This window comes from Borostomias antarcticus (assembly GCF_949987555.1).
Source record: "Borostomias antarcticus genome assembly, chromosome: 21".
In the NCBI taxonomy this organism is placed as follows: Eukaryota; Metazoa; Chordata; class Actinopteri; order Stomiiformes; family Stomiidae; genus Borostomias; species Borostomias antarcticus.
Genome location: NC_140254.1, coordinates 743,946 through 767,970, shown reverse-complemented (window position 1 = coordinate 767,970; position 24,025 = coordinate 743,946). Strand labels below are relative to the sequence as shown.

At 41.9% G+C, this 24,025-nt stretch overlaps 2 protein-coding genes across 2 annotated transcripts; one reads left to right on the top strand and one right to left on the bottom strand.

Moving 5' to 3' along the window:
* Positions 1-7,437: 7,437 nt before the first annotated feature.
* hoxa13a (homeobox A13a) lies at positions 7,438-8,571 on the bottom strand (the record flags this gene model as incomplete). The annotated part of the gene is made up of 2 exons (XM_084455683.1): positions 7,438-7,679; positions 7,905-8,571. The coding sequence occupies 2 exons, from the start codon at positions 8,569-8,571 to the stop codon at positions 7,438-7,440; spliced, it is 909 nt and encodes a 302-aa protein (XP_084311809.1).
* A 9,927-nt stretch (positions 8,572-18,498) lies between these two features.
* On the top strand, positions 18,499-21,015 carry evx1 (even-skipped homeobox 1; the record flags this gene model as incomplete). The annotated part of the gene is made up of 3 exons (XM_084455678.1): positions 18,499-18,871; positions 19,858-20,090; positions 20,488-21,015. The coding sequence occupies 3 exons, from the start codon at positions 18,499-18,501 to the stop codon at positions 21,013-21,015; spliced, it is 1,134 nt and encodes a 377-aa protein (XP_084311804.1).
* Between the last annotated feature and the right edge of the window lie 3,010 nt (positions 21,016-24,025).

Here is a 24,025-nt window from a genome sequence, read left to right as displayed (position 1 = left end):
ACAGTTAAATGCTCACTTTGCAGACACATCCGTGAAAATGTGTGTGTGTGTGTGTGTGTGTGTGTGTGTGTGTGTGTGTGTGTGTGTGTGTGTGTGTGTGGGTGGGGGGTGGGGGGTGGCGGGCATAAGAAGCCATCTTAAATCCCACTATTGTTAAAGTGACAGGATTGCCATCGGACATGTAACAATAAGCCAAAACATTTCTTTATGTTAAGTGAACATATTTGATCATTCAGGTATCTTTGATAACGCTCCAATAATAGCCGATATGTTATAGCAAATGTAATAGCCTGAATGTAGGCCTGTTTAGTCTATTTGCAATACACACTAAGTTGCATTGTGTGGGAGTTGATGTAGCCTTGGGTAAATAAATGTGATAGCCTACAAAATGGCGCAGCCTGAACACTCACCTTGTGTTGCTATGTTGCTTCTCGAGTTAAGAATTGGCTATATTCAAGTCTGAACTCATATTTTAATGAATATAGCCTATCACGTGTTCAAATGGCCTGCATAGAGTAGGCCTACGCTATAGGTCCACTCATTCTAGCAATGTGGACACATCACAGGGCCTAAATCCTGGCGGTAGACCGATTCTTAGCCTTCGGAAGTTAGTCAGATGAATCGTAAATGTGGTGCAATAACATGGATGTAGTTACTTACGATGTGAGTTATGAAAAGCTATTGCACACTGTAAGCAAAACAACCTACAGGCCTAAACTAGCCTAAAAATCTGACTCAATGGTGCACAAGCTAAAAACAAAAGAATTCGACCAGAATAATATTTACAATAGCCTATATAGGCTACTGATTCATCGGAGTGAAAATGAATAGCCTAAAGTATCACCCCCGCAGTTCTCATACTCACCTTTGAACAAAATTCTGCTTTTGAACTTGAATGATAAGCAATCTTAGCTGTTGATTCTGTTGTCACTTTGTTAGCCATTAGCGACGTTTGAGATTAAGCTCTAAGCTGAAATGCTACACATGAAACATAAGCGAAAAAGCACATACTTTAATGCATAATGAACAAACAGGAATACAGCCTACCGGGAGGCGTGAACCTGTTTAAATTAATGAAGAACTGTTGATTTATCCACAGGTGACAGACGTGTGGCCAGTGGCCGATGGCGATGACAGGGGGGCAGTGGAGAGACCACACAAGGCAGGACGGCGCCGGACGGCAACAGCGCTCAACTCCATGGTCAATGGGAGGATGTGGCATTGCAAAGTCTCGAATCAATTGAAAATATTGATGACTTTTGGAGTGAGAGAAATCAAGAGACAAATACGCTGTTATCTGACTGGATAAACACTTGCGTGGATGGAAATTGATTCACTACCACCATCTCAGACATAAGCCTACATCAGATAGTAGCCTAATACCGCCCATTCTGAAAACTGGGTTGACTATTCCCTTGTTATGCCTACACGATTTCACAAAAGCAATAAAATGACAAGAGATCGTAACGTTTCTTCAAATTTATTCCCAGCTTTTTCCCCATAACATGGAGTTTGGTCATTTAATTCTACTTGCCATGTGTCGATCTATAGGCCAATTAAAAATGTTTCGCCCTAGCTCTGGTCGAACAATAGCACATTAGTGCCTATACCACAAAGGCTTCTTGGCAATTGTTTTCTTTGAGAACTATACCGCAATGCAGATTTCCCCTCTTGTGCATTGCCTATTTGGCTCTGTATCGTGCACGTTTGAACTTGATTCCTTATTGCATCATCCATTCTGATCTAATTACAGAGCTAGCCTAATCTTGTGCAGAAATAATTGTATAACTTCATCCAACGTTACGCTGGGAATCCTTCATCTACTACAATACAATAGCTTCCCTTTGGCATAGACCTACACCTTGCTTATTTCTCCCTTTTAAGATCCGTATTTTGGATTTAGCCGTGATAATGTTCCCATTTTGTAAACAATTTGGGCAATGAAAATATAGACCTTGTAAGTAAATAAATGTGTATCTATTCCCGCTTCACAAAACCACTAGTAGGCTATGTCCCCACATTATTTTATTGAACGGGCCGTCGACGCAATGCTATGCAAGTGCAACGGGAAGCGATAGGCCTAATTCGAAATGTCTTCATGTTGGGATATCTATGGTAACAGCAAACAAAGATAAATGTATGCTATACACAGCACTTTTCGTTTACCAACCTTTCAAATCCAATTAAAAACATTTAAAGGCCAACCCTAAAACAGACAAACACAATTGACCATCTAAACGACATTACGTAGGTTTGGATTCTGAATATCCTTTCCAATGAAATTATGTTGTATGCTTAAAAAAATTATGTCCACGAAATACAACGGACCAGGAAATATGCTTGGTGTGAAGTTATCACCAGATGTTTATTTCGGGAGCTATTTTGGAACTGCAAAATAAATAGACCTACACATCGCTGGCCGAGAAGATTTGATCTGACTTCAAGAATCCTGAGCTCCAAAACGAAAAGCCCAGTCGGTTCTTATTTGTTTTAATAAGGTATCGTTGTGGGTTATATCGTTGTACCACTGAATAGTTTGCGCTTAGAAAATTATACCACCGGCCGATTAAACGGATAGCCTAAACCACGGCAGAGCGCATTTTGTTTATAATATCGGTCAAGTGCTCCTGTCTGAGGGTTAAAGCCTTTGATCAGCTTGTCTGCCAGTGATATTATTCAATGAGACTACTACATGCTTTATATAGGCCGAATGAGCCAACGCTTTTGTTATATTGCTGACTGGCTGAATTGGTTGCAGCATTCACCTCCATTACGCGGAGAGACAACGAAGGTCAATGTAAAGAGCATGTTAGCCCCGGGCCTCGATCACCATGGCTGACAGACAGAGAGAAATAAGTGCAGTGGAGTTGGCGACCGTCTACGACAATAGACTCATGTTCTCTATTCTCTGTTCTGGCTAGATTTTTGAAACGGAAAAGAAACAGTTTGTGTATGAATGTGTATGAATCCATGCAAAAGCTCCTGAACTCAATACCAAATTCATAATCCATGCATGGACGAAGAATAAATATCAACTTCCCTGGACGTTTAATTAAAAGCAGCCATTTCACGTTATGTGACAAGGAATGGAATAGTGAAATGACACAGCCCTTAAAAAACGTCGGAATGAGTTGATGGAGCGGTAAACGGATTCAGACGATGGTGGTGTGAGCTACTTCTTACTCACCCCACTGCCATTATGAAGATGATTGATTATTAGAATCAGCAAGGCAGTGCGTGATTCTCACGAGCTCTCCAAACCTATATCAGGCTTACAGTCTCTACTCTTTCTGTCCCTTCTTAAAACCCATTTTTACAGAGCTGCCTTTAATGTTTGATATCATGTCATTTCACTTGCTCTTGATGTTTTGTGAAGAAGTTGTTGAGTTGTGCTATAGGCTACTCTGACAGTTTATTCTGATAATAATAAATTATCATGTAATCAATCAATATATAGGCTAATCAACATATAATACAAATGTATTTATTATTATTCATAATAATAATAATAACATCAATATTGTTATTATTAATATTATTATTGTTGTTTAGCCTATATATCTCTCTCTCCAATTTTTGAGCTATGGGAAATGCAAAATTGTAGGCTACTTGTAAATAGCAAAAAGATAATTCCTTGTTTTGCCTTTGGGTGGCAGCAAATCCTAACTGTCACAGCTAGCACAGGCGCACATGATGCAATCCGGTCCACCCAGGCCTGTTAATGTTCCCACCACATTTTGAATTTCTCTCCCCGAGTGGCGTGCGCGCTCGCGTGTGGTTACGTGAGCGGTGTCTGCGAGGACGCAGCACGTCTCAAATATCAGCTGAGGCCATTTGGCATAATGACACTGCAATGTTCTTGAAATGCACAATAAATACACCAATTTCACCAATAAGTTCCATTTGGTCTGATAACACTGAGGATTTCATCAGTCATTCAACTTCAATGTATTTTTAAGAAATGTTAAGGTTACAATAATCGAATATGACAAGTTTGTGAACAGTCCCAGGAACTGATCCTATCGGCCCAAGAAAACTAACACATTTTATACATTTTAAAATCCCTACAGCAGGATAGTAAGCTACAAATAACAACCGCATAAAGGCCAATGAGATTTAAAATGTCTATTTGGTGTTAACCTGGGACATGGGCATAGCCTACAGCAAACATTTCGAGACAGTCCAACAACAGTGAACCCATTCCAAAAGTTATCGTGCCATTTTGGAGGAGGACGGGTTGTAACTTCAAGACAGGTGCGAGACATTAGGAAAACAGATGAGCAAATGGTACTATAGGGCGCGGCCAGATAGGCTCATACACATGAACTAGGCTCACACACATGAACTAGCCAACATGTATCCTGCATTTGCCCGTGATGACGAGCAACGGAGGATATGCACGCAGTCATTTCCTTCACAAAATCACGTTGTGCATAAGAAAATAAAACTAAAGAGAGCAAGACTTATAGAACCATGTGATTTACGTGATTTAAGCCTGCTGTAGCCTATAGATTATTGCTTTGTCTATTAGGGTAAAACAAGAATGAAGTTCTGGCATTAATTAATGTGTTCAGAAGACTACCGCATAATTCATCTAACAACGTATTTCATTTGTATTATGCCTTTAAAAAAAAAGAAAAAAAAAGTTTAATCTTAACATGATTATTATAAACATAGGCCTACTGATTGTAGGCCGATAATGACCATGCTATTAAAACATCAGTTCTCAGTTTTCCTTAAATTATAATAGATTATAGTATTTGTTTGGTAAGTAGGCCACTGTTAGAGCAGCTATATACCATAAGCAACAAATAGGCCTAGAGCAATGTCGCCATAATTCGTAGCCTATAGGCTATACTAAGAGAGTGTTTCTTTGCATACGATTGTGATTTTTTTTTTTTACATTTAATGTCCTGCATTCAATGTTGTCCTGCCCTCAAATACAATTACAATCAAACATAGGTGTGGTCTATATTAATAGCAGGCATCTGGATTTTTTTTTTTTTAAGTAGGCTATTGAGACTAGGCTATAGGTTGCTGATAGGCTACGTTAGATTATTAAATTCCAGTAGTGAAGTCGAGCGTATACGGAAATATACCCACTTCTTATTTACCACTAATGTAAAAACTGAACAATTTCAGAATATTTGTTGTATACCCACTTTTCAGTAACCACTACATCATTAAACAACACGTAATGTTACAAGCTACCGTAGACTAGGCCTATGTGTTGGCGTACGTGTAGTCTTTGGCTGTAGTTCACGGTTAGGCCGTACATTTTATTGCATTAGATTTAGCTGACGCTTTTATCCAAATCGACTTAGAATAATTGCATTTTAAGTAGGAAAAGCCAATGTACTACTACTTTCCAGAAGACAAGTGCATCTCTTTCTAAAACAAGTGACTAAGAGCATAATCTTGCGCTGAAGGCAAAGTGCAAGAATAGCAATCTAAAAATACAATAGGTGCTTAAGAGGGAGGATCTTGGATTGTCGTGGAGACTGCAATTGTGGGACCTTTGATAATAACTGAAAATAACTTTTTAATGTGTGGTCCTGCATTGAGAGAGGACAATGACTAATATTTATGACAAAATGAACGTTTCTGCAGGTGGTTTTGAGTGAGAACAAATATTGAAATAGGTCTACAGGTAGGCCTATATAGCCTATGCAAGCAACGATGAGTTCAAATTACGGGGATAAATTACGTTTATACATATTCAATTTGAACAATTTAAATAAATTGAAGACTGGAAGACATTAATAGGCTATAGGCTACATTGGGGTAGCATGCATGTCCTTGACACATTTCCAAAGAATGAGAAGCAAAATAGGTCTAATGAAAACCTAGACTATAGGCCTAATTAGGCTACACCAAGACAAGGTTGACAGGAAATATTAATATAATAGTAATAACAGTATTAATAACTGTAATAATAATAAACGTGTAATGTAGGCTATATTATTATTTTTGTTATTAGGGTATTATTATTATTATTATTAGGCTATTATTATCATCATCACCATAACCATTATCATTGTTACATTAGTATGACATGATATCATTAACATCATTAGGCCTATTATTATTATTATTATTATCATTGCTGTGGTTGTGGTAATTATTAGTATTGCTATTGTTTTAATCGTTTCTGACATTGTGCACTTCACAGCGGCAGGCTCTGTGTGTTTAATAGCCTACTTATAAGTGATAATATGTCCTTGGCCCATCGATACGTCTAGCTCCAAACAGGCTACAGGGCTTTAGGCTCGTCACTAGATGGCGATGTCGGCTTACAATTCTGCAGTCGTTGAAACTAATGCCATCGATTATCTTTCAGTGAGAAATTTTCACTGTATTCTCAGAACAGACTCAAACAACGGATTACACAAAGATAAACACGCCCAGATATGAATTAGTCGAAGTTCAAAATGATTCGACGCCCAAAGCTGGCTATTCCTATTTAGGCTCCTCATACGGGCCTCTCGTAGGCTGCTGCCAGTAGGATAAGAATTTCCTCCACAGAACGATCCTTTTATTTTAAACATAGGCTATACGATACGATACAGTTGTACCAATCTAGTGTGGAAATGAAGCCAATGTATCTTTAAAGGTTGGGTGCATGGTCAAAGTAGAGATCGTGATATAATTCAGATATAATAATGTCCATATTTTATTAGGACGGATTTTTGTTTCAATATACGTTTACATCGACATCATATTACTGAGACACAGATGGCCGCGAAATACTAGATACAAAGCCAGCATGTACTTTTATATTCATCGACATTAATACACACAATATAAAAGCTACGGTTCACGGACACACATTTCCCAGACGATTATCTATGCATAACAAGCAGGATTGCACTATGTAGGCCTATTCGATGTGAGAACATGAAGCCATGTTGACGGGACTAAACTTCCTTTAAGGTTAGCACATGGGTAGCCTATCATTTGAAGAGAAGTGGACTTGATTAATATTTAACAAGGATGGCTACAATCCTAAATGCCGTCACTTCCTGTGGGTGTCCAAAAGTTTTCCCAGTGAATTGAGTTACAGATACAAATTGAAAGGTATCTAAATCGTGTACACCACTGAGGTGAGCCTGTTCCTGAGCTGAAGGTTTAGGGTACTACTACATTTGAAAGAGTCGCATAAAACCACACACTTCTTTACCCTTGATATAACTCCACACACCATGAACAATATTTTACAACATGGAGGGATGGTGTAGGAGGATCCAGCGTTTATAGGCCTACATGTAAGGTCCACATAGGTCCAGGAATTCGTTTGGCAAAGTAGACGCTTAATGAGTCATGTTCAAATAGTCCGTTGTTCCGATCGAAAAGAGATCATGTGTGTGTGTGTGTGTGTGTGTGTGTGTGTGTGTGTGTGTGTGATAGTTGAATTCCCATCGTTGTTGTCTGTCAAAACTAGCTGATGGTTTTCACTTTGATAACGACTTTTTTCTCCTTTACGCGTCTGTTTTGAAACCAGATAGTGACCTGCCGCTCGGACAGGTTCGTCTGCGCTGATATCCTCCGTCGCTTGTCCTTGGTGATAAATTTATTGGCGGCGTACTCGCGCTCTAGTTCCTTCAGTTGCACCTTGGTGTATGGCACGCGCTTCTTTCTTCCACGTCGGTAGGAGCCCACGTCCCCTCCTGTGTGAGACGCTGTGTCTGGCATAGGCAAGGGAAAACAGAGTTATCCTGTAGCCTACAGACGCTCATAAGTCACACTCAATCGAATTTATTCACTACTACTTTTAGTTTTTACAATGTTTCACGAACAATAGCATATCTCATTGTGAATTACGCATTGTCCAAAATATTTCGCAAACACAAAACCCTAAAACCCGCCTGACTCATTGCGTAAAAGCTTGGATTCTCTTTCTGTACCTGGTATAGAAGATTTCCATATGTGTCCGGGCTGGGGCTGTTCTTTGGCGCAGTAGACTTGTCCGTTCCAACCATTAGTGGTGAGAGTCCACGGCTGGTAGCTCTCCATGGGCAGCAGGGTGTCGTGTCTTGCCTCCGCTGGCCCGCTCATGGTTGGCACCACAGGCACGTCCAGGTACCCAGGAACAGGCTGATAAGGGCCTGAAGCGTAGCTCGGATAGAAGGCAAATTCTTTCGCCCGGGAGGTGAAGTCATCGCCTGAGGCGGACGTGTCCATGTACTTCTCCCCGTACGCAGAAGGGGGCTGCGTGCCGCATGACTTTATGCTGCTGTGATGCGACATTCTGCACGGATAGTAGCCACTACCGAAGTATCCATAGGGCAGGGACGCGCTCGAGGAGCTCTGCGCGGCCGAACAGGGGCTGCACTGCTTCGCTGGCTCGACCATACCCGAGGTGGGCACATCGCTCGACGAGTACGCAGTGCTCGGTGCCAGCGACGCGGGATGCGCCATCAGATTCCTGCATTGGCTTGCCGCAAAGTTACCTCCAGCAAAACCACTACCGTCCATGTTCTTACTTAGTTCATCGGCAACGCCGCCGTTGTCATACAGGAACATCACCGACGGGTCGACCCAGCGAGGACGGAGGAGCAGTGACGTTGTCATAGCACGACATCCAACATTGAGGCTTCTGGTTCTTTTTTAAAAAGCTCAGAGACTGAAAAAAGGAGACACTGATTCCGAGAGAGTAAGCGAGTCTGACGCGCCCGGGTGCAGAGAGGTTGCGACATCATTGGCCAAGATATGGCCACGTGATATGCAAAGAGGGCGATAAACATCTCCCAATGCAGATAATTAAATTTAGAAAAATGCGGCGTTGTAAGGTGACCGTACCCATCAAGGGATTTGGCTTGACTTTTGCCCTTCAAAAGTAAGGAGCTTCGTGAGTAAATCTTAAAAGAAATATATTCTAGGCTATCTATGGTTACATTTCAGAACCATGAGTGAGTGAGTAGAGAAAATAGTTTGAAAGGGCATTCGGTTCTACCGTTGTAAAGCACAACGAAAAGGATTTAGCTTCGCAGACCATTTCGAATATCTTCCCTGGCTATTGTTTTTACGCACACCTCGCCTTTTACGCACAGCCAAAGCACAGTGTTGATTATTTACATAGTTTGCTCATTTTACTGTCCACAGTAATATAACACTCTCACAGAAGCACACTTAAAATATCTCACCCTGAAAATATCCCACACAATTCAGGATGTCCTAATATGTTATCCCCCATAAGCAATGATGGACTAGCATTTGTCTGTGCCTTGTTGAAGCAGAGTGAATCATTGAATACGGGTAATTCATCTTGGAATCCTGTTATTTATGCTAAATATCAAAAATAGACCGTTATTACACGTAAATGGGGCTTTAAATCTAACACAAACTTAATCTAAATTCTTTATGTGCCGTTTTGATCGATGTGCAGGGCAGGCCCATCTCACGACCCAGCCTTTCACACAGCATTCAAGATTCAGGCGTTTATGAAATTGGAGAATTAGGATATAACGTCAGGGGAGCCTACTCCATATTCCAGATTGTTAGCCTATGCAAAGACAGAAAACACTTCTGTTTGGTTTCGCAGCGCGGTTTTTACATGCGGGTTAGACGCGGCTAAAGGCCAAGGTCAAGTTGAAAGTTACTGTCTAGCCGGCGAGCCTGTTGAGCTATTCAGCCTTTGAAGGACCCATCTTGGCTCTTGAAAGGGCGGAAGAAGGGTGAGAATTCCTGCCCGAAAGAAAGCTTTGGAGGGCATTAAGTTTTACAATCATTTTATTTTCTTGGACGTTATTCTCTCGCGGTGCATGTAAGGTAGGCTACTGGTACTTGATAGTGTAAACAAAATGGTCTCACATAGAAAATATAGCCTGAATGTTTTCATTTGAGAGTCTAAATGAGAGTTGTAGCAAAGACGTGTGAAAATGATGAGATCTCTCAAAAGAAGGCCCTGGGAGAGACGTGCCGCAGTGTCTGGTCTGCTTGTTCGTGTTTACGACCAGGGCTTTTACTTCCAATGTGTGTTGTGGGAAGTAAACCAAGTATCCATTGTATCCTGGGCTTGGGAACCATGCACACGGTCCATCTGTTAGACTATCACAGCTTCGGCAATGGAACATGAATTGATTGAAACCAAAAGGAAATGTAGCCTAATGTGCTTTTTGTGTGTGGTTGAAGATATCAATATGCCACATCAGAATGGCAAATTGGCCCAGAATAAAAAACAATCTTAAAAATACTACGATTTAAAGGTTTCAGTGGGAAATTCCACCTGGCGTTCTTTCATTGTCTATTCGTGCCAGTTGATAACAAACCTCCAAACCTGCTAGCCTATCATACGCCAACGACAGTTAAAATGTCACCTCGAATTTCAACGTAAAATGTTATATTGCACGTAGGTGATCCACACCATTTCCTAGGCTATATTAATATATAACACTTACATGACTTATTTATTTCAAGACCTAGCCTATATGATAATCTCAGTGTGACAGAGTGAACGGTGGCTGTATTTTGCGACTGAGATATTCACTAAACTGAAATATGATTATATGCAATGAAATTAAATCAGATTGTTGCAACCTTACTGTTGCTGTGATATCGCGCTCTTGAGGAAATGTTGCTGCTAAATATAGCGTAGATTGTTATTATTCCAATAATTCGATTTAGTGAAGATATTAGTTATAACACATGATAAGACAAGGATTAACCTAAAGATGAGGGCACAATTTTATCGCTAAATTGAATTGCGTCTTAACTACATTCATATTGTGGTGGAACAGATAGGTATAACCTAGCTTAGCCTACATAGGCTACAATCAGGGTGTGTGGTACCTAAACTAAGCTAAAACGTAGAATAATCGCGTGGTGAATGTGTACAAATGCCAGGAGCTGGATTCGAACCAAGGATCTATTCCATATTTTTGATGATATAAGAGTATGCTAGTCGCATTCAAGGCTATAGCCTACATATAGGCACAGCCTACCATTTCTTTTAAAAAGTAGACCTAACCTTTATCCTACTTTCATTTAAAGTTAGACATAGTAGGCTACCGCTCACACTGAAGTGAAAAATAAGAGATTATGATTATTAAGCACATTTTCTAGGCCACTTTATATTAGCCTATTCAAATTTATGAAATGCTGAACTGTGATATAGCCTACCTAAGCAGTAATAATAATAATAATAATAAGATTGGCCATTTGGTGGATTACAATGGATCGAGTTTTACATTAGCCTAAAAAACAACAAATATTCATGATACAATTCTGAGTCTCCCAAGAAGGGTGTTTTGGTGCAGTGCTTACAAAAACGACAAATGAGAGCCATCACAAAGATGACGAAGCGCGCGCAGATGTGGTCCGTTTCCAGCCAGTGGTCAGACACTCTAGGACGGCTGCGAGGAGCAGACCACCTCCATGCGCAAAAACAATGGCCAGACATTCTGCAGCTAGATCATGTCTGTGAGGTGATAATCAAGAGGGTGGAAGTTCGTGGAACAGCCAGACATTCTAATTTCTAGGTAAAATGTAAGTTACAGTGCAACAATGACACTACAGACTTAAACGTCCTTAGTTTCATTACATTTAAAATGAACTGCCAATATAGGCCTATAGTTCAGCTTGAATCCCCTACGCTCTGGCATGCCTTTGTATGCTGCGATGGGCAAGTAGACGACTGTCAAAAAGTTTTCATAATACCCCAAATGCTTTGTTATGGTCAAAGTGGACCGTAACAGAACCAGAGAGCGGCCTGGCTCTAACTTCTGACCGTATCGTGACGGGACTCTGAAAGATGAAATAGCCTACAAAGCTACATCAATACAATCTACATTTAGAATCACAGGGCAGCTGAATCATATGACTGACAACCAGGTTGTTGGTCCGTCTTAGTTTCACCAGTAGAACTCTTAAATGTTATTTTAACGGGCTGCTAACACTGAGATGCATGTTAAATCATTTATTAGCATTATGGAATCCCTGTAGCCTAAATATATGGGCCTACAGTTAATTCAATGGAATTCCAGCCGCTAGCCATTTCGAATGTTAGCAGCCGTCAGTGAATTGCATGAGTGCTTGGCAGCCTAGCGCATTGACTAGAACCAGGGGTCTGCATCTCTGCTTCCAGGGCCTTTCTTTCCTGGTCCAGAACCGGGGATCCATAACTCTGCTTCCAAGGTCTTTCTTTCCTGGTCCAACATAGGCCTATACTAAGTAGACGAACTGTCCAATAAACGAAAATACCCCCCCCCCTCCCCCCCAATCAACAAACATCTTATAGGCTCATATTCGATGCAAATTACAGCAGGATTTTTAGCTATATGGGCTTCATCATTTTGAAAATAGGCCTATAACATTAGAAGAACCAAATTATTGCGTTACTTAACTTAATTAAGTTACTTGACTCTGAAGTGTTGCATTAGCCTACATCCATCAATCTATTTGCATAAGCTGTAGCTAAGCGAACTTATTAAGCAAACTTGAGTAAGCAAACTTATTGACGTTGTGTATTTCGCCTATAAATAAGTTTAAAAAACAACATCAACAAGAAAAAACGAAAGAAGCGACAATAGGCTAACGTCTGTCTGTCAATAATAGAGTACTTAATTTTGAAGCATATTCAAGTAGCCTACACACTGCCATTCCTTTCACATAACCAACATATTTCTATTCAATTCTATTCTGTTCCATTCTGCCTGAGTCGCATAGTCAGTTAAGTGTTTTTGGTCACATGACTGATATTCAATTTATATCCACACATAGGCTATCCAAAGAAAGCATTTGACATTCATCGGTCAGAATAACAGCAATGATGTTTGTTTATTCAGGCTGTGTATTCAGGCTGCAGATCAACATGTTCAAACAGATCGAAATAACTATAGACGTACTGTGCATAAAACCCACGCATTAGTCCCATCTGACTACGCCTACTGTGAAAAACTATCAGAATTCATACAGGTAGCTGCTTTTGGTAACAACATTCATGTAGGCCTAATCATTGTCTACCATCTTTCACACCACTGCGCTTCACGTAATTTAAACCAATTCATAAAGGAGAGCATATACCATCGAAAATTAACACATTATGCTGCCACTCACTCCATGCTACATTCGATCATTTACCTATTTATCCCTCATCCAATATCTATATTTTCGCAATGGACACGCCTCCCAACATTGTAGGTCTACTGGATACCGTCCATTTGCTAAACCGGGCAGCTAGCAGGTCAAATTACTTTATTATATGCACTAGGGCCTATGTCTCTAGATGTAGTTTCAGAAGACGAATAGAGGTTATCTTTCTTTCTGTCAAAGGCTGCCTAAACAATGCTTTGGTGGAACTCCGTCAGTAGCCGTTTAACAATAAGCATAACAATTGTTGCGAAGATGATAAACAAAATAAGCAAAGCATCCGGTAATCAATGGTTCAGCTGGGCACCGACATCCTTCTAATATCAATAGCCGCGTTTCCCGATAAAGAACCTTCTTAAGAAACCCTTCTTAAGCAACACTTTGTATGGGAGTTAAGAAGTATTTTGGAGTTAAGTGCTTCTTAACTCGTTCGGGAAACCCGGCCAATGACGTTTCGGTGCAAAACACGGTAGACTATACATTAGTTAGCCCATTTTGTCTGTCGAGCTTGTAGCTATAATGAACATCTTCGAGTTATTGGCATGGAACAATTATAGTAGCCTACCAACACCATTAGGCTATATGCGTATCTGTGGAAATACAGGAGGACTGGGAAATGCTCGAGAAAGGGCTAAGAGGATCCATAGATGTACGGTTAGGTTCGCACCAGGTGAAGGATGTTGCATCGCCATGCTACTGTTGAATGGGTGCTAGTAAGCCATATCCCTTGGCTAGCAGCTTTTATGGGGTGATACAGGCCTTGGTCTCAGTGGCTTGGTAAGCTCTACTTGTAGTAGCCTATAGAACAGTTATAGAAGTCGCAATATTAACGCGTAAGGGGCGTGGGGGCTTAACGCGAGAGAGCACTCGAGTCACCTCGCAATCTCTAGACAGATGTCCAGGGCGCGTTCCAAGGACAACGCAGTTAAACCACTCTAGGCTGCGTCATCCACTTTCAAGGCCAAGTTGAAGCGAAGGAGAGGGGAGGGACGGGTAGGATATCATTTTTGCTGTTCTATTGCCTGTGCGTTTTACTACCGATTTCATGAACAAATAATTTGATGTGACGTTGAAAATTGCTTGATTTCAGTCAATAATGAACAGTTGCCTGACCTTTGTTCAAAACCCAAATACCCTGGAGCAATAGCCAAACAGACGAATTACGCATTGCGCAGACTCCATGGTCAAGTTCAAGTTGGGCTCGCTAGTAAAACTGAGGGGCACATTCTGCTATGTCGGGTGGTGGTAGTGGGGGGGGGGGGTCCCCGCTTTGATCCCACATTAGACACCACTGAAGTCTGCACAACGAATTCACTTTCCTTCCATTGCTTGCACCTATAAGCACTAACGGTGCCCAGACCACTGGAGATTTTTTACAAAAAATCCACTGATAGCTTTTCCAATGCTCTGGAATCCATAGAGAAATTCTTTCGCCAGCAATTCGTAAGCCCCCAGCCCATCCGGTGTCCTTCCATATCTAAAATACACACAATAAAGTGGCACTACTGTAGACGAACAAGGCCACCTCCGTGGTTGCGCAAAGGCCATTGGAAGTGTTATCACCGGATGGATCACAAGATAGGCTACTATCTGTCATGACCTTGCATAACGTCTAAAAGGCAACAATGCACAGGGTTGCATCCTTCTTGATATCTTCCAGTTATACATGGGCTTACATGACTTACAGGTCTTATCTAGGCCTGTTTGCTTAACCAACAACTATCTTATGTATCAAAATGAAAGGTTCTATTTTCTAAAATCTGAACACTTCATTTTAATTATTGTTTAATATCTACGGAGCCATTATTTAGACCTTAACTGAAAACAGTTTATAGATGTTCTAACGCAAGGAGTTTTTCAGTCAATGAGGTTGAATGGAATCAAAACTATAGGATATTTGGCCGAAGTAACGTAAGCTTGGAAGTGTAGTTTGTAAAGAAAAAACAAAGACAGCCTAGCTGCATCCAAAGTGACTGTGAATCATCCACACAAGTTTTTGAAATGTTACACTGTACAGCGGTTATGGATAGGCCTACCCTTAAAGCAGTATGATCATATAAAGGTAGACTAACCACATTTTCAATCCCGTTCACTTTCGAGCAACAGATCTAACAAACTAACAGGACACATCAAAGCGTGTAAAATAACCAATGACAACCCTAGAGCCAATAAAAACACTCAATTGCATCGAAATGCTCTCATCACATTTTCTATCTGTAAATATAAACCTTTTCCAGAAGTCATGACAATGTAACAGTATGGTTATAATGTGATCTATTATAGTCCTAGGCCTAATCAGGTGTTCGTGCAAAGACTGATGTGACGTCTACAACACTAAAAATACAACCATTGCAATACCTTACGCTTTTATCCAAAGCGACCTTCAATAATTGCATTTAACGTAGTCAGTCTAGTGCTAAAGCATTTTGGAATTATATAATTGCATTGTGAAGTAGGCCTACGTTAGTTAACTGTAGATAATTAAAAAATGAACAAATGTTGCTTACTGGGCCTATGCAGCGCTTTGGTTTGGTGCAACTCGATTCAATAAATTTATGTTCTTTCAATATCTTTATCAAGCCGATCGCTTGACCACTTAAAGGCTCCGTTTATTATAAAGGCCTTGAATGAGATGGAGGTAAAGAGAAGAAAGGCAGAGAGGAAATAGTGAGTGAAGAAAAAGAAGGCGGGGGACGCCGACTCGGCGTGTGTGTGTGTGAGGGGGGGGGGGGGGTATGCAGGAAACTCACCCTCTAAATCACAGAGAAAAGCCCGGAGAGCAGAGTCATCCTTCTTTTGAACAGGCGAGGGCGCACGAGGACAGCGAAGCCTGCTCGACTGCGACTCCCCGTCATCCCAGCGTCACTTTCCTCTCACTGCGACCTCCTGACGTCATTCATTGCTCTGACTGGTAAATATGAAGCGTGCAATGAAAGATCTGGAAATGTAGGCTATAGGCTAACCATCTAATTATTTGTCAAATTTGGTCGGTCACCCTTTCTCCAAAACATAGCCTACTGTCTGTTCTGTTGGGACGATTAATTCACCAGGATGATGAAAACCAGAGGAAATGGCCTGGGTAGATACATACAACTACAAACATGAAGAGTTAATAGAAATTATGCCAATTTTCCATGTATTAGCCTATAATTCATTCCCCATCGATTCGCTCATGCATTATATTGTTCTCTTTTAGCTCGTCCCTTTGTTTTTTTTGCACTTGAATCGCCCTTTGCACATTCCTGTCTTTGTCCTGTCTCGTTCGTGCACCCTGTCCAATATTGTCTCAATGTTATGCACCACGTTCGAAAGCAAATTCCTATATGTTGAAAAACTACAATGGCAATAAACGGATTCTGATTCTGATTCTAGTTTGTAGGAAGAATACTGGCATGCCAAAGGTAAGCCCGCGTTAACTTGTAGTCCTAAGCATCTCTGCTTTTATGCTTATTGGTTTGCGGCACTCAAGTTTCAAGTTCAGCCCCCGAAAGGCCACAGCCTAGCCTTAGAAGCCCTTTCCTTTATCGCTGTGTATAGTGTTTTTTTACTGCACGAGTACATGGGTAACATCAAAGGGATGTTAGGGAAACAGTCCCCACCCTGGAAGCATTTAATCGCTTGGACTGCGCATGTGCAATTACCCGCAGCACGAGCATGCGTTCTCTGCCATCTGCACAAACTTGTGTTTTTTTTTGTGTAGTAGCTAGAGATTGACTCGTCATTGATTTAAAAACAGAATTCCTAATTCCTGGTAGTTCGGCTTCATGCTTACTTTTGTTAATAAACCTTTAGTCCTCTATGGAGAGTTTAAAAGGGATGAGTTATCATTGGTTTATTTTGTTCAGTAAAATGAAACAAAAAAGCATATCTTAATTATGTTCCTTTATTTAGATAAAATATTGGGCATGGTTTATTGTTGCCGTTTTTAAAAATTTGATAGGTAGGGTACATAGGCTATACTAATTTACAAACACAGATCCAACACTGAGAATGAAGGTCGAAATATGAATTTTTGAATAGGCCTTATGCTGAACGCCAACAATTTAGCAATTTTCAGTCCCGTATCACTCTGCTATGTCCAGAGAAAGGGTATAGGATACACGTTGGCCAGTCTATACGAACATGACGTAGGCCTAAGGTTTGTTAACTCTGACCACGACGATTTGACCTTATAACTCTTCACTTGACACCACTTTAGGGGGGGGGGGCGAGAGAGAGGTCCTTCCACTAAATATGACGCGCATTGTTCCTCCAGTTAAGCAGCGTTCAATGGACAGCAGCACTCGACCCCGAATCTGAAACACTGATCATATTTCAGTTGACGCTTATCAGATTCAGATCAGATTTGCCATGTATATGGTTTACACATAGCCTATAAGGAATTTGTTTAGATCGATGGTGCATAGGCTTACACTGATGGATACATTAATCAGGGTGCAGGACAGGACAGTGCAAATATCCCAAATGTAATGTAATGTACAAATGCAAAATACACAATATAAAGAATTGAGTGTGATGAGAGTATACAGTGTGTGTACAGTGTCATGTGATGTGAAAGTCTCATAACTGAAAAGGTCACTATTTTCCACGTAGTTTCGAATTGGTAGTAAGGAAAACTATACAGTAGGCTACTATAGCCTATAGGCTACTGATAAAGTATGCAATTATGTTTATTTTTGTCATATGTACCCTACACAAGATACAGTGCCATGTACATTGACATGCTCACCTAAGATTATCCAGCAACTTCCATACTAATCTTATTGGATCTTTCATTGAGATCTGCACAGAGAACATCATGACGCCCATCTTAATTAAAACCACACAGAATCAAAAACAATCTAGTATGAATCATGCACAATTACTCCAACCGCAATGCCACCACTAGTCTAACTTCAGATTCAACGACTTTATTATTGCAATATTTTGCTCTTTTTCTATCATTCTTCCTTTCCAAAATCCAAAGGACTTTCGAATGGCTATTTTCTTGACACTGGCATATGGTCGCTGGTCTTTACGCCTCCTTCTCAAAGCTGCTTGTTTTCCTATTAGCCCTCGACCCCCCCTCCCCCGCCACTGTGATTGCTCGTTCTGTTTATCCACATCCAATCGATGCGTGGCGTCATCGGGGGTACCGTTATGACTACCGCCCTATTAAGAATGACAGCTCGAGAGAAAGACAGGGCAAATGGTGATCCCTCCCAGTGCTCGTGCCGCACTCTGGAGCGCTCGTCTCTCAGGGTCAGAACGCACTACGTCCCTTCTTTCCCGTCTCCTCTCGTTTCCTCTCCTCTCGCACTACTCAAACCTTTGTAGCCACTGTAGCCTTGTGTCACACAGCTTGCACTCTCTCCCAAGTTAATTTGGCGCTTGCTCTCGCGTTCTGTTCCGCGCGCGTTCGTCCCGTCGGTAATGGAAAACAGAAAGGAGATGGTGATCCTCGTGGAGGGGGGGCAGCTTGGCACGGCGGTTGGCAAGACGGGCTCTAATTTGTCTGAAGCAGTAGGAAGCCCGGTGCGAGAACCACCGGGGAAAAACATCCATAGGAACTGCATCAGCCCCGGCGCCGTGCAGTACTCAAGAGACCGAGCGGGCGAGGAGGTGGAGATCGCACGGAGAAGCGTGTGCGCTGATATAAAGCCGGTTATCATGTCATCTTCTACCGAGAGGCACCGGAACGCTCACAATAACAAAGACGGGAGCAGCTCAGACACAGAGTCAGACTTCTATGAAGAAATTGATGTCAGCTGCACACCAGAAAGCATGGACTACCCTAACGGGAAAGGTACATCCAACTGCACGACACTCCCCATTTTTGTTTGTTAAAAAACGGTTATTAAAATAATGTGTTATAAGTTAACTAAATGTCAGCGATATAATTATGACTGCCACTGTTACTCAAATGCATAGCCTATATCACATGCATTCCATTCGTATGGCCAGATTGTGCATGGAATCGATCTCTTACATCAATCACAAAACATAGGCTATGCAACCACATGCTAGTGTGAATGACAACTTGCTGAAATGATTGCCGTTATGGGCTTACAGAAACATACTATTGAATTGTATCCATTCGTGTTGAAGCGTCAACGTTATAATGTCGAATTGTGTTAACCCTCTTGGGTCTATGTAGGGAGGTTTTTAACCAGCCACACCGGCGCCACCTCGGTAGGCTATTGGACCCCTTGTCAAATTGGCCTTCATAAATGAACATTGAATGAACAATCTCTCAAACTAAGGCAAAATTATGTAAAAAATAAGGGTCTTGCATAGTATATTTGATGCTGACTGGAGGTTTTAGAGAAATCGGAGGAAGACATATGGTTACATTAAATGTAGGTCTATATGAAATTTAAAACAATATTATCCATCATAACATTGTCCGATGCATAATTCGACGATATTGTTGCCTATTTAAATGTAAATTTATGTTATGTTGGGACGGATGATGAAAGTTGTCTCGACATGTCGACTGTGAAAATCTTATTGAAATGAGTAGCCTAGCCTAAAAGGGTTGTGTAGGCAGTATGCTACGTTATTGACTATTCGGATCCAGAGAGATAGGCCTTTTAATTCTGTAGTGTAAGTTGCCTATTATTGACCTAATTGGAATGACTTGTGTTGCAGAAAATTAATCTGTTTTCAAACAGTCAAACGAAAAGGGGTATCATCGTGGTTATTTAGATATAGGCATTATGATATTAAAGCTCGCATTAACTCAAAACTGCACAAATGTAACTAAACATAATTGTTTTTCAAAATGTTCAGATCGAAACAGTGATTCTCCCAGTCATCCGAGTGAGAGCGTGGATTCCGGTAAGATGGGCTCGAGTCAGGGCTCACTGTCATATGGAGCAGACCAGATGCGACGGTACCGGACAGCATTCACACGGGAGCAGATTGGGCGGCTGGAGAAGGAATTCTACCGGGAGAATTATGTGTCCAGACCGAGGAGATGTGAACTGGCGGCTTCCCTAAATCTACCAGAAACCACCATCAAGGTAGGCCTGTGGTCTTTCAAGGCCTACTGGTTCCAACAAGGGAAATGAAATGCGTGGACAATTGAGGTATAGCTCCGAATGCGGCCCGTGGTTACAATGCATAGTCCATTTCTTCCACAGTAACAGTCTGTTCGATCTGAAGGCATACAGTAGCCTTAGCTTCTTATTCCCCACATTTACTGCGTAAATTGGATGCATAGTCCATTTCTTCCACAGTAACAGTCTGTTAGATCTGAAGGCATACAGTAGCCTTAGATTTTTATTCCCCACATTTACTAACATGCTTAAGAGAGCCAATACAAATATGACTGTATACAAATCTATTATAAAACTGCTGTGTTTCCAGTGCGAGGCCGATTATGGTTAATGTTTGGCCCTGCCTGTCTGTGTTCCATAGGTGTGGTTTCAGAACCGGCGGATGAAGGACAAGAGACAGCGTCTGGCCATGACGTGGCCTCACCCCGCCGACCCCGCCTTCTACACCTACATGATGAGCCATGCTGCCGCCACAGGGAACCTTCCGTACCCCTTCCCAACCCACCTGCCGTTACCGTACTACTCCCACCTAGGGGTCGGGGCGGGCTCTGCCCCCACCGCCACCCCATTCTCCAATCCCCTGAGATCCCTCGACAGTTTCCGGATGTTGTCTCACCCCTACCAGAGGCCGGAGCTACTGTGCGCTTTCAGGCACCCCTCCCTGTACCCCAGTCCGGTCCACGGACTTGGTCCCGGGGGAAGCCCCTGCTCCTGCCTCGCCTGTCACTCCAGTCAATCAAACGGCCTTCCTCAGAGGCCCCCCGGGTCGGACTTCGCATGCTCCCCGACGAGCAGGACTGACGCATTCCTAACGTTCACGCCGTCGGTGCTGAGCAAGTCCTCCTCGGTGACTTTGGACCAGAGAGAGGAGGTGTCTCTGACCAGATAAAACGAAGAAAGCACGGTCACGTCCGTGTTAGGGCATCGGACTGGGTGAAACGAGTGCCATCTGCTTTTACCATAAGCTTTTATCAAACGACAATAAAACAGGAACAGGACAATAGCATGAAAAAAAAACACGTTCACGTGGAGCAGTCAACATGTAAGAAGTAACATGACAGGTCTTGGGCGCGCGCTGTTAGCCTACACCACGCTTAACAAAAAGGAACAATGATTAGCCTAAACTCGTGGACACGCAAATATTCCAGTTTTTAAGATTAAAGTGAATGTCATTATAGTCGACCCACTGAAAAGATTCCAGTTGCAAAACCAGATAGTAGCCTGAAATATGACGGTAACGAATAAAAAACATACTTTGATTTATCGAAGATTAATTTGGTGTGAGACTGGGCACAGGCGGGGAGGGAATTGCAGAAAAACGTTTAAATCTCCGTGATGGATGGTGTTAACGCTTTACCATTATTTGTAGTCTCTTCACATGTCCGAATTGACCTACATGTATTGTTAGTTACACTAGAATGATGCTTTCCATCTCTCTTTTTAACAAGGGAATTTGTTAACAGACTGCACCGTCTCATTATGTCTCCCCCTCTATCCACCAGCCCTTGACGGGCTGGGCCGAAATGTGCAGATGCTGGTAAAATTAATAAGTGATGTATATGTACGTACGGATGAATTTTGAGTGTTGAATTAATGATAATACCGTGAGGCGCGCGCTGGCCGGGAGGGATCGTTGCTGCCAAACGGTAACAAGGCGCCAGGGGAACGGATTAGCTCACACGGCTTGACGGGGGAAGTGGAGGAGAAGCGACGGGATCTGGAGAGAACGGGGGAGATGGGGATAGAGAGAGGGAGAAGGGGAGAGAGATGAGCCGTTGGACAATCGCACAAGGCAAATTGGGGCAAATTTGAAGTGCCCATCTCCACCCCATGCCCTCGACTGAACATCCCCCCTCCCCACAAAACCGTAACATCTTAACATCTTATTTTGCAGTTTACAATATTAATAAGATGAATGTCACAGCCTTATTCTGTCAATAAGCCATAGTCTACTCCATGCAGGCTACACTATTTTAGGGAAAATGTTTTTCTTTGTGTTGTCTATTCCTCGCTTTGCACTGCTTAGTTTCGTGGAAATACTGTCAAGTTTGGGGGGATATTACTGCAAAAAGATGAAGAGAGCAGATTCATACAAAGCGACTCTCTGGTGTCTAGCTGATTTGTTGTTGGGTTGTTCTGGACGTCACATTTTGCAATAAACAGCTTTTCAAATGAAATCTATTGAATGCTTTCTTGATTCTTATTCAGAAGCCATAATTTATATAATAATCCGAAATAGACATAGCCCCAGATAACCCAAAATATAGGCCTAGAGCTGGAAAGGTTAGGCTGAGACATGATAGACATTTTGCGGACAAGAAGGAGGATGCTAAAGTTAAAGGCTAGATAGGCCTATTGATAAAATACTCCAGCCATTATACTTTAAATTCAGCTGCCGCCTTGCAATAACATAGTCTATCTATCCAGTGTAATTTCGGGTAATTCGAATTGTCTTTGCAATAACACGAGCGCTAATTTTCTCTTAAGTGGTCGGTGTCAAAACACAACTGTTTCTCTGGGTCTCCCCCCTGATAGGTGCGTGAGATTGACCGTGACAGTTAAATAGTCCCAGCGCTCAGTTAACGCCAGTCATATTTTGTCTACTAATGGACATGGCAGAATTAGATGTCTTGAAGATATTGGAATGCAAAGAGATCGATGATACACCGGCCCTACCAATCAACGCGTTCTTAATTTGCTGCATTTGACTCGTAGGGCCTAATTGAGGCGCACGCTTTTCGTAAATTAGAGAGATGTGTAATAGGTCACATTGGCGAGGCTACAAAGGAGAAGAGACGTTTATTAGGCGTTAACATCGCCGTGAGGGCAGTTCGGGAGTTATTTCTACAAAATGAGAAGTGAACACGTGACTTAAATTTAAGCCCACGTTCGTTCGGTGGCCAACATAACTCGCTTGTGTTTGCTCATGTAGGCCTAAGAAAACAACCTTATTCTTGATTGTGTTGTGTTTCTACAGTCAAATTTAGCCATAGCTGACGGCAGGCTATAAATTGGAGGCTAATGTATTTTCTTACATGAAAGTTCTGAATAGGTCACCTAACGAATTTATAGCTTATAGGCCTAGATATATTTCTCAATTTCATTGCAAACGAGATGCTCTTATTTTCGGAGGGCCCTATCCAGAAAACATTGCGAGAGGTCGCGGTGTCTTGAAATGATGCTGACGTGGCCAACCCAGCCAACCCTTAGGCCTATAGGCTATGTTCATTTTTCTGACAAACAGGTCTAGATAACTTCCGTAGTCTATATGACAATACACATTAGTATCATATTAAAACCAAGTGTTGGCTAATCGTTGGTACGATGCTCCCGTTACCGTGTTAGCCTACCCGGTGTGTTACAGAGGTAAAGGTTCATCCTAATCAGACGGCCTGCGCGAGCCCCCTCCCGCGGAGCCCTCCTCCCCACGCGCCTGTGATTGATCGCCTTATTAACTGGAGTTCTTGTAAGTGTGACCGAGCTGATTAAAATGCATATGTTTGGAATAATACACCGTTTAAGCCGCCCGGGTCGAGGCGAAACCACAAGGCAGATTTATGTAAGCTATCAGGCAATATCTTAGCCCGATAGAAGGATACAGGACGCAAAGGAAAATGGGAGTTGTTTTGGTGTGAACGAAATAGGCCTCCATATTGATATAGCCTACACAGGCCTACCCAAAACGTTTTCCTATTAGGCATTGTCATGGCGAGTTATTCAGTCACAAATGCTTGGATTTGACTTGATTAGCTTACACAGCAGCAGCACCATATGATCATCTTCCCAAACGCGCGTCACACAATGCCAGAATGACACATAAAAGTGAGGCAAATTGCAACCACATTTACCCAACGACGCATATGGATCCCCAACTCTCCCCATTCCGTCTGAATCCTCAA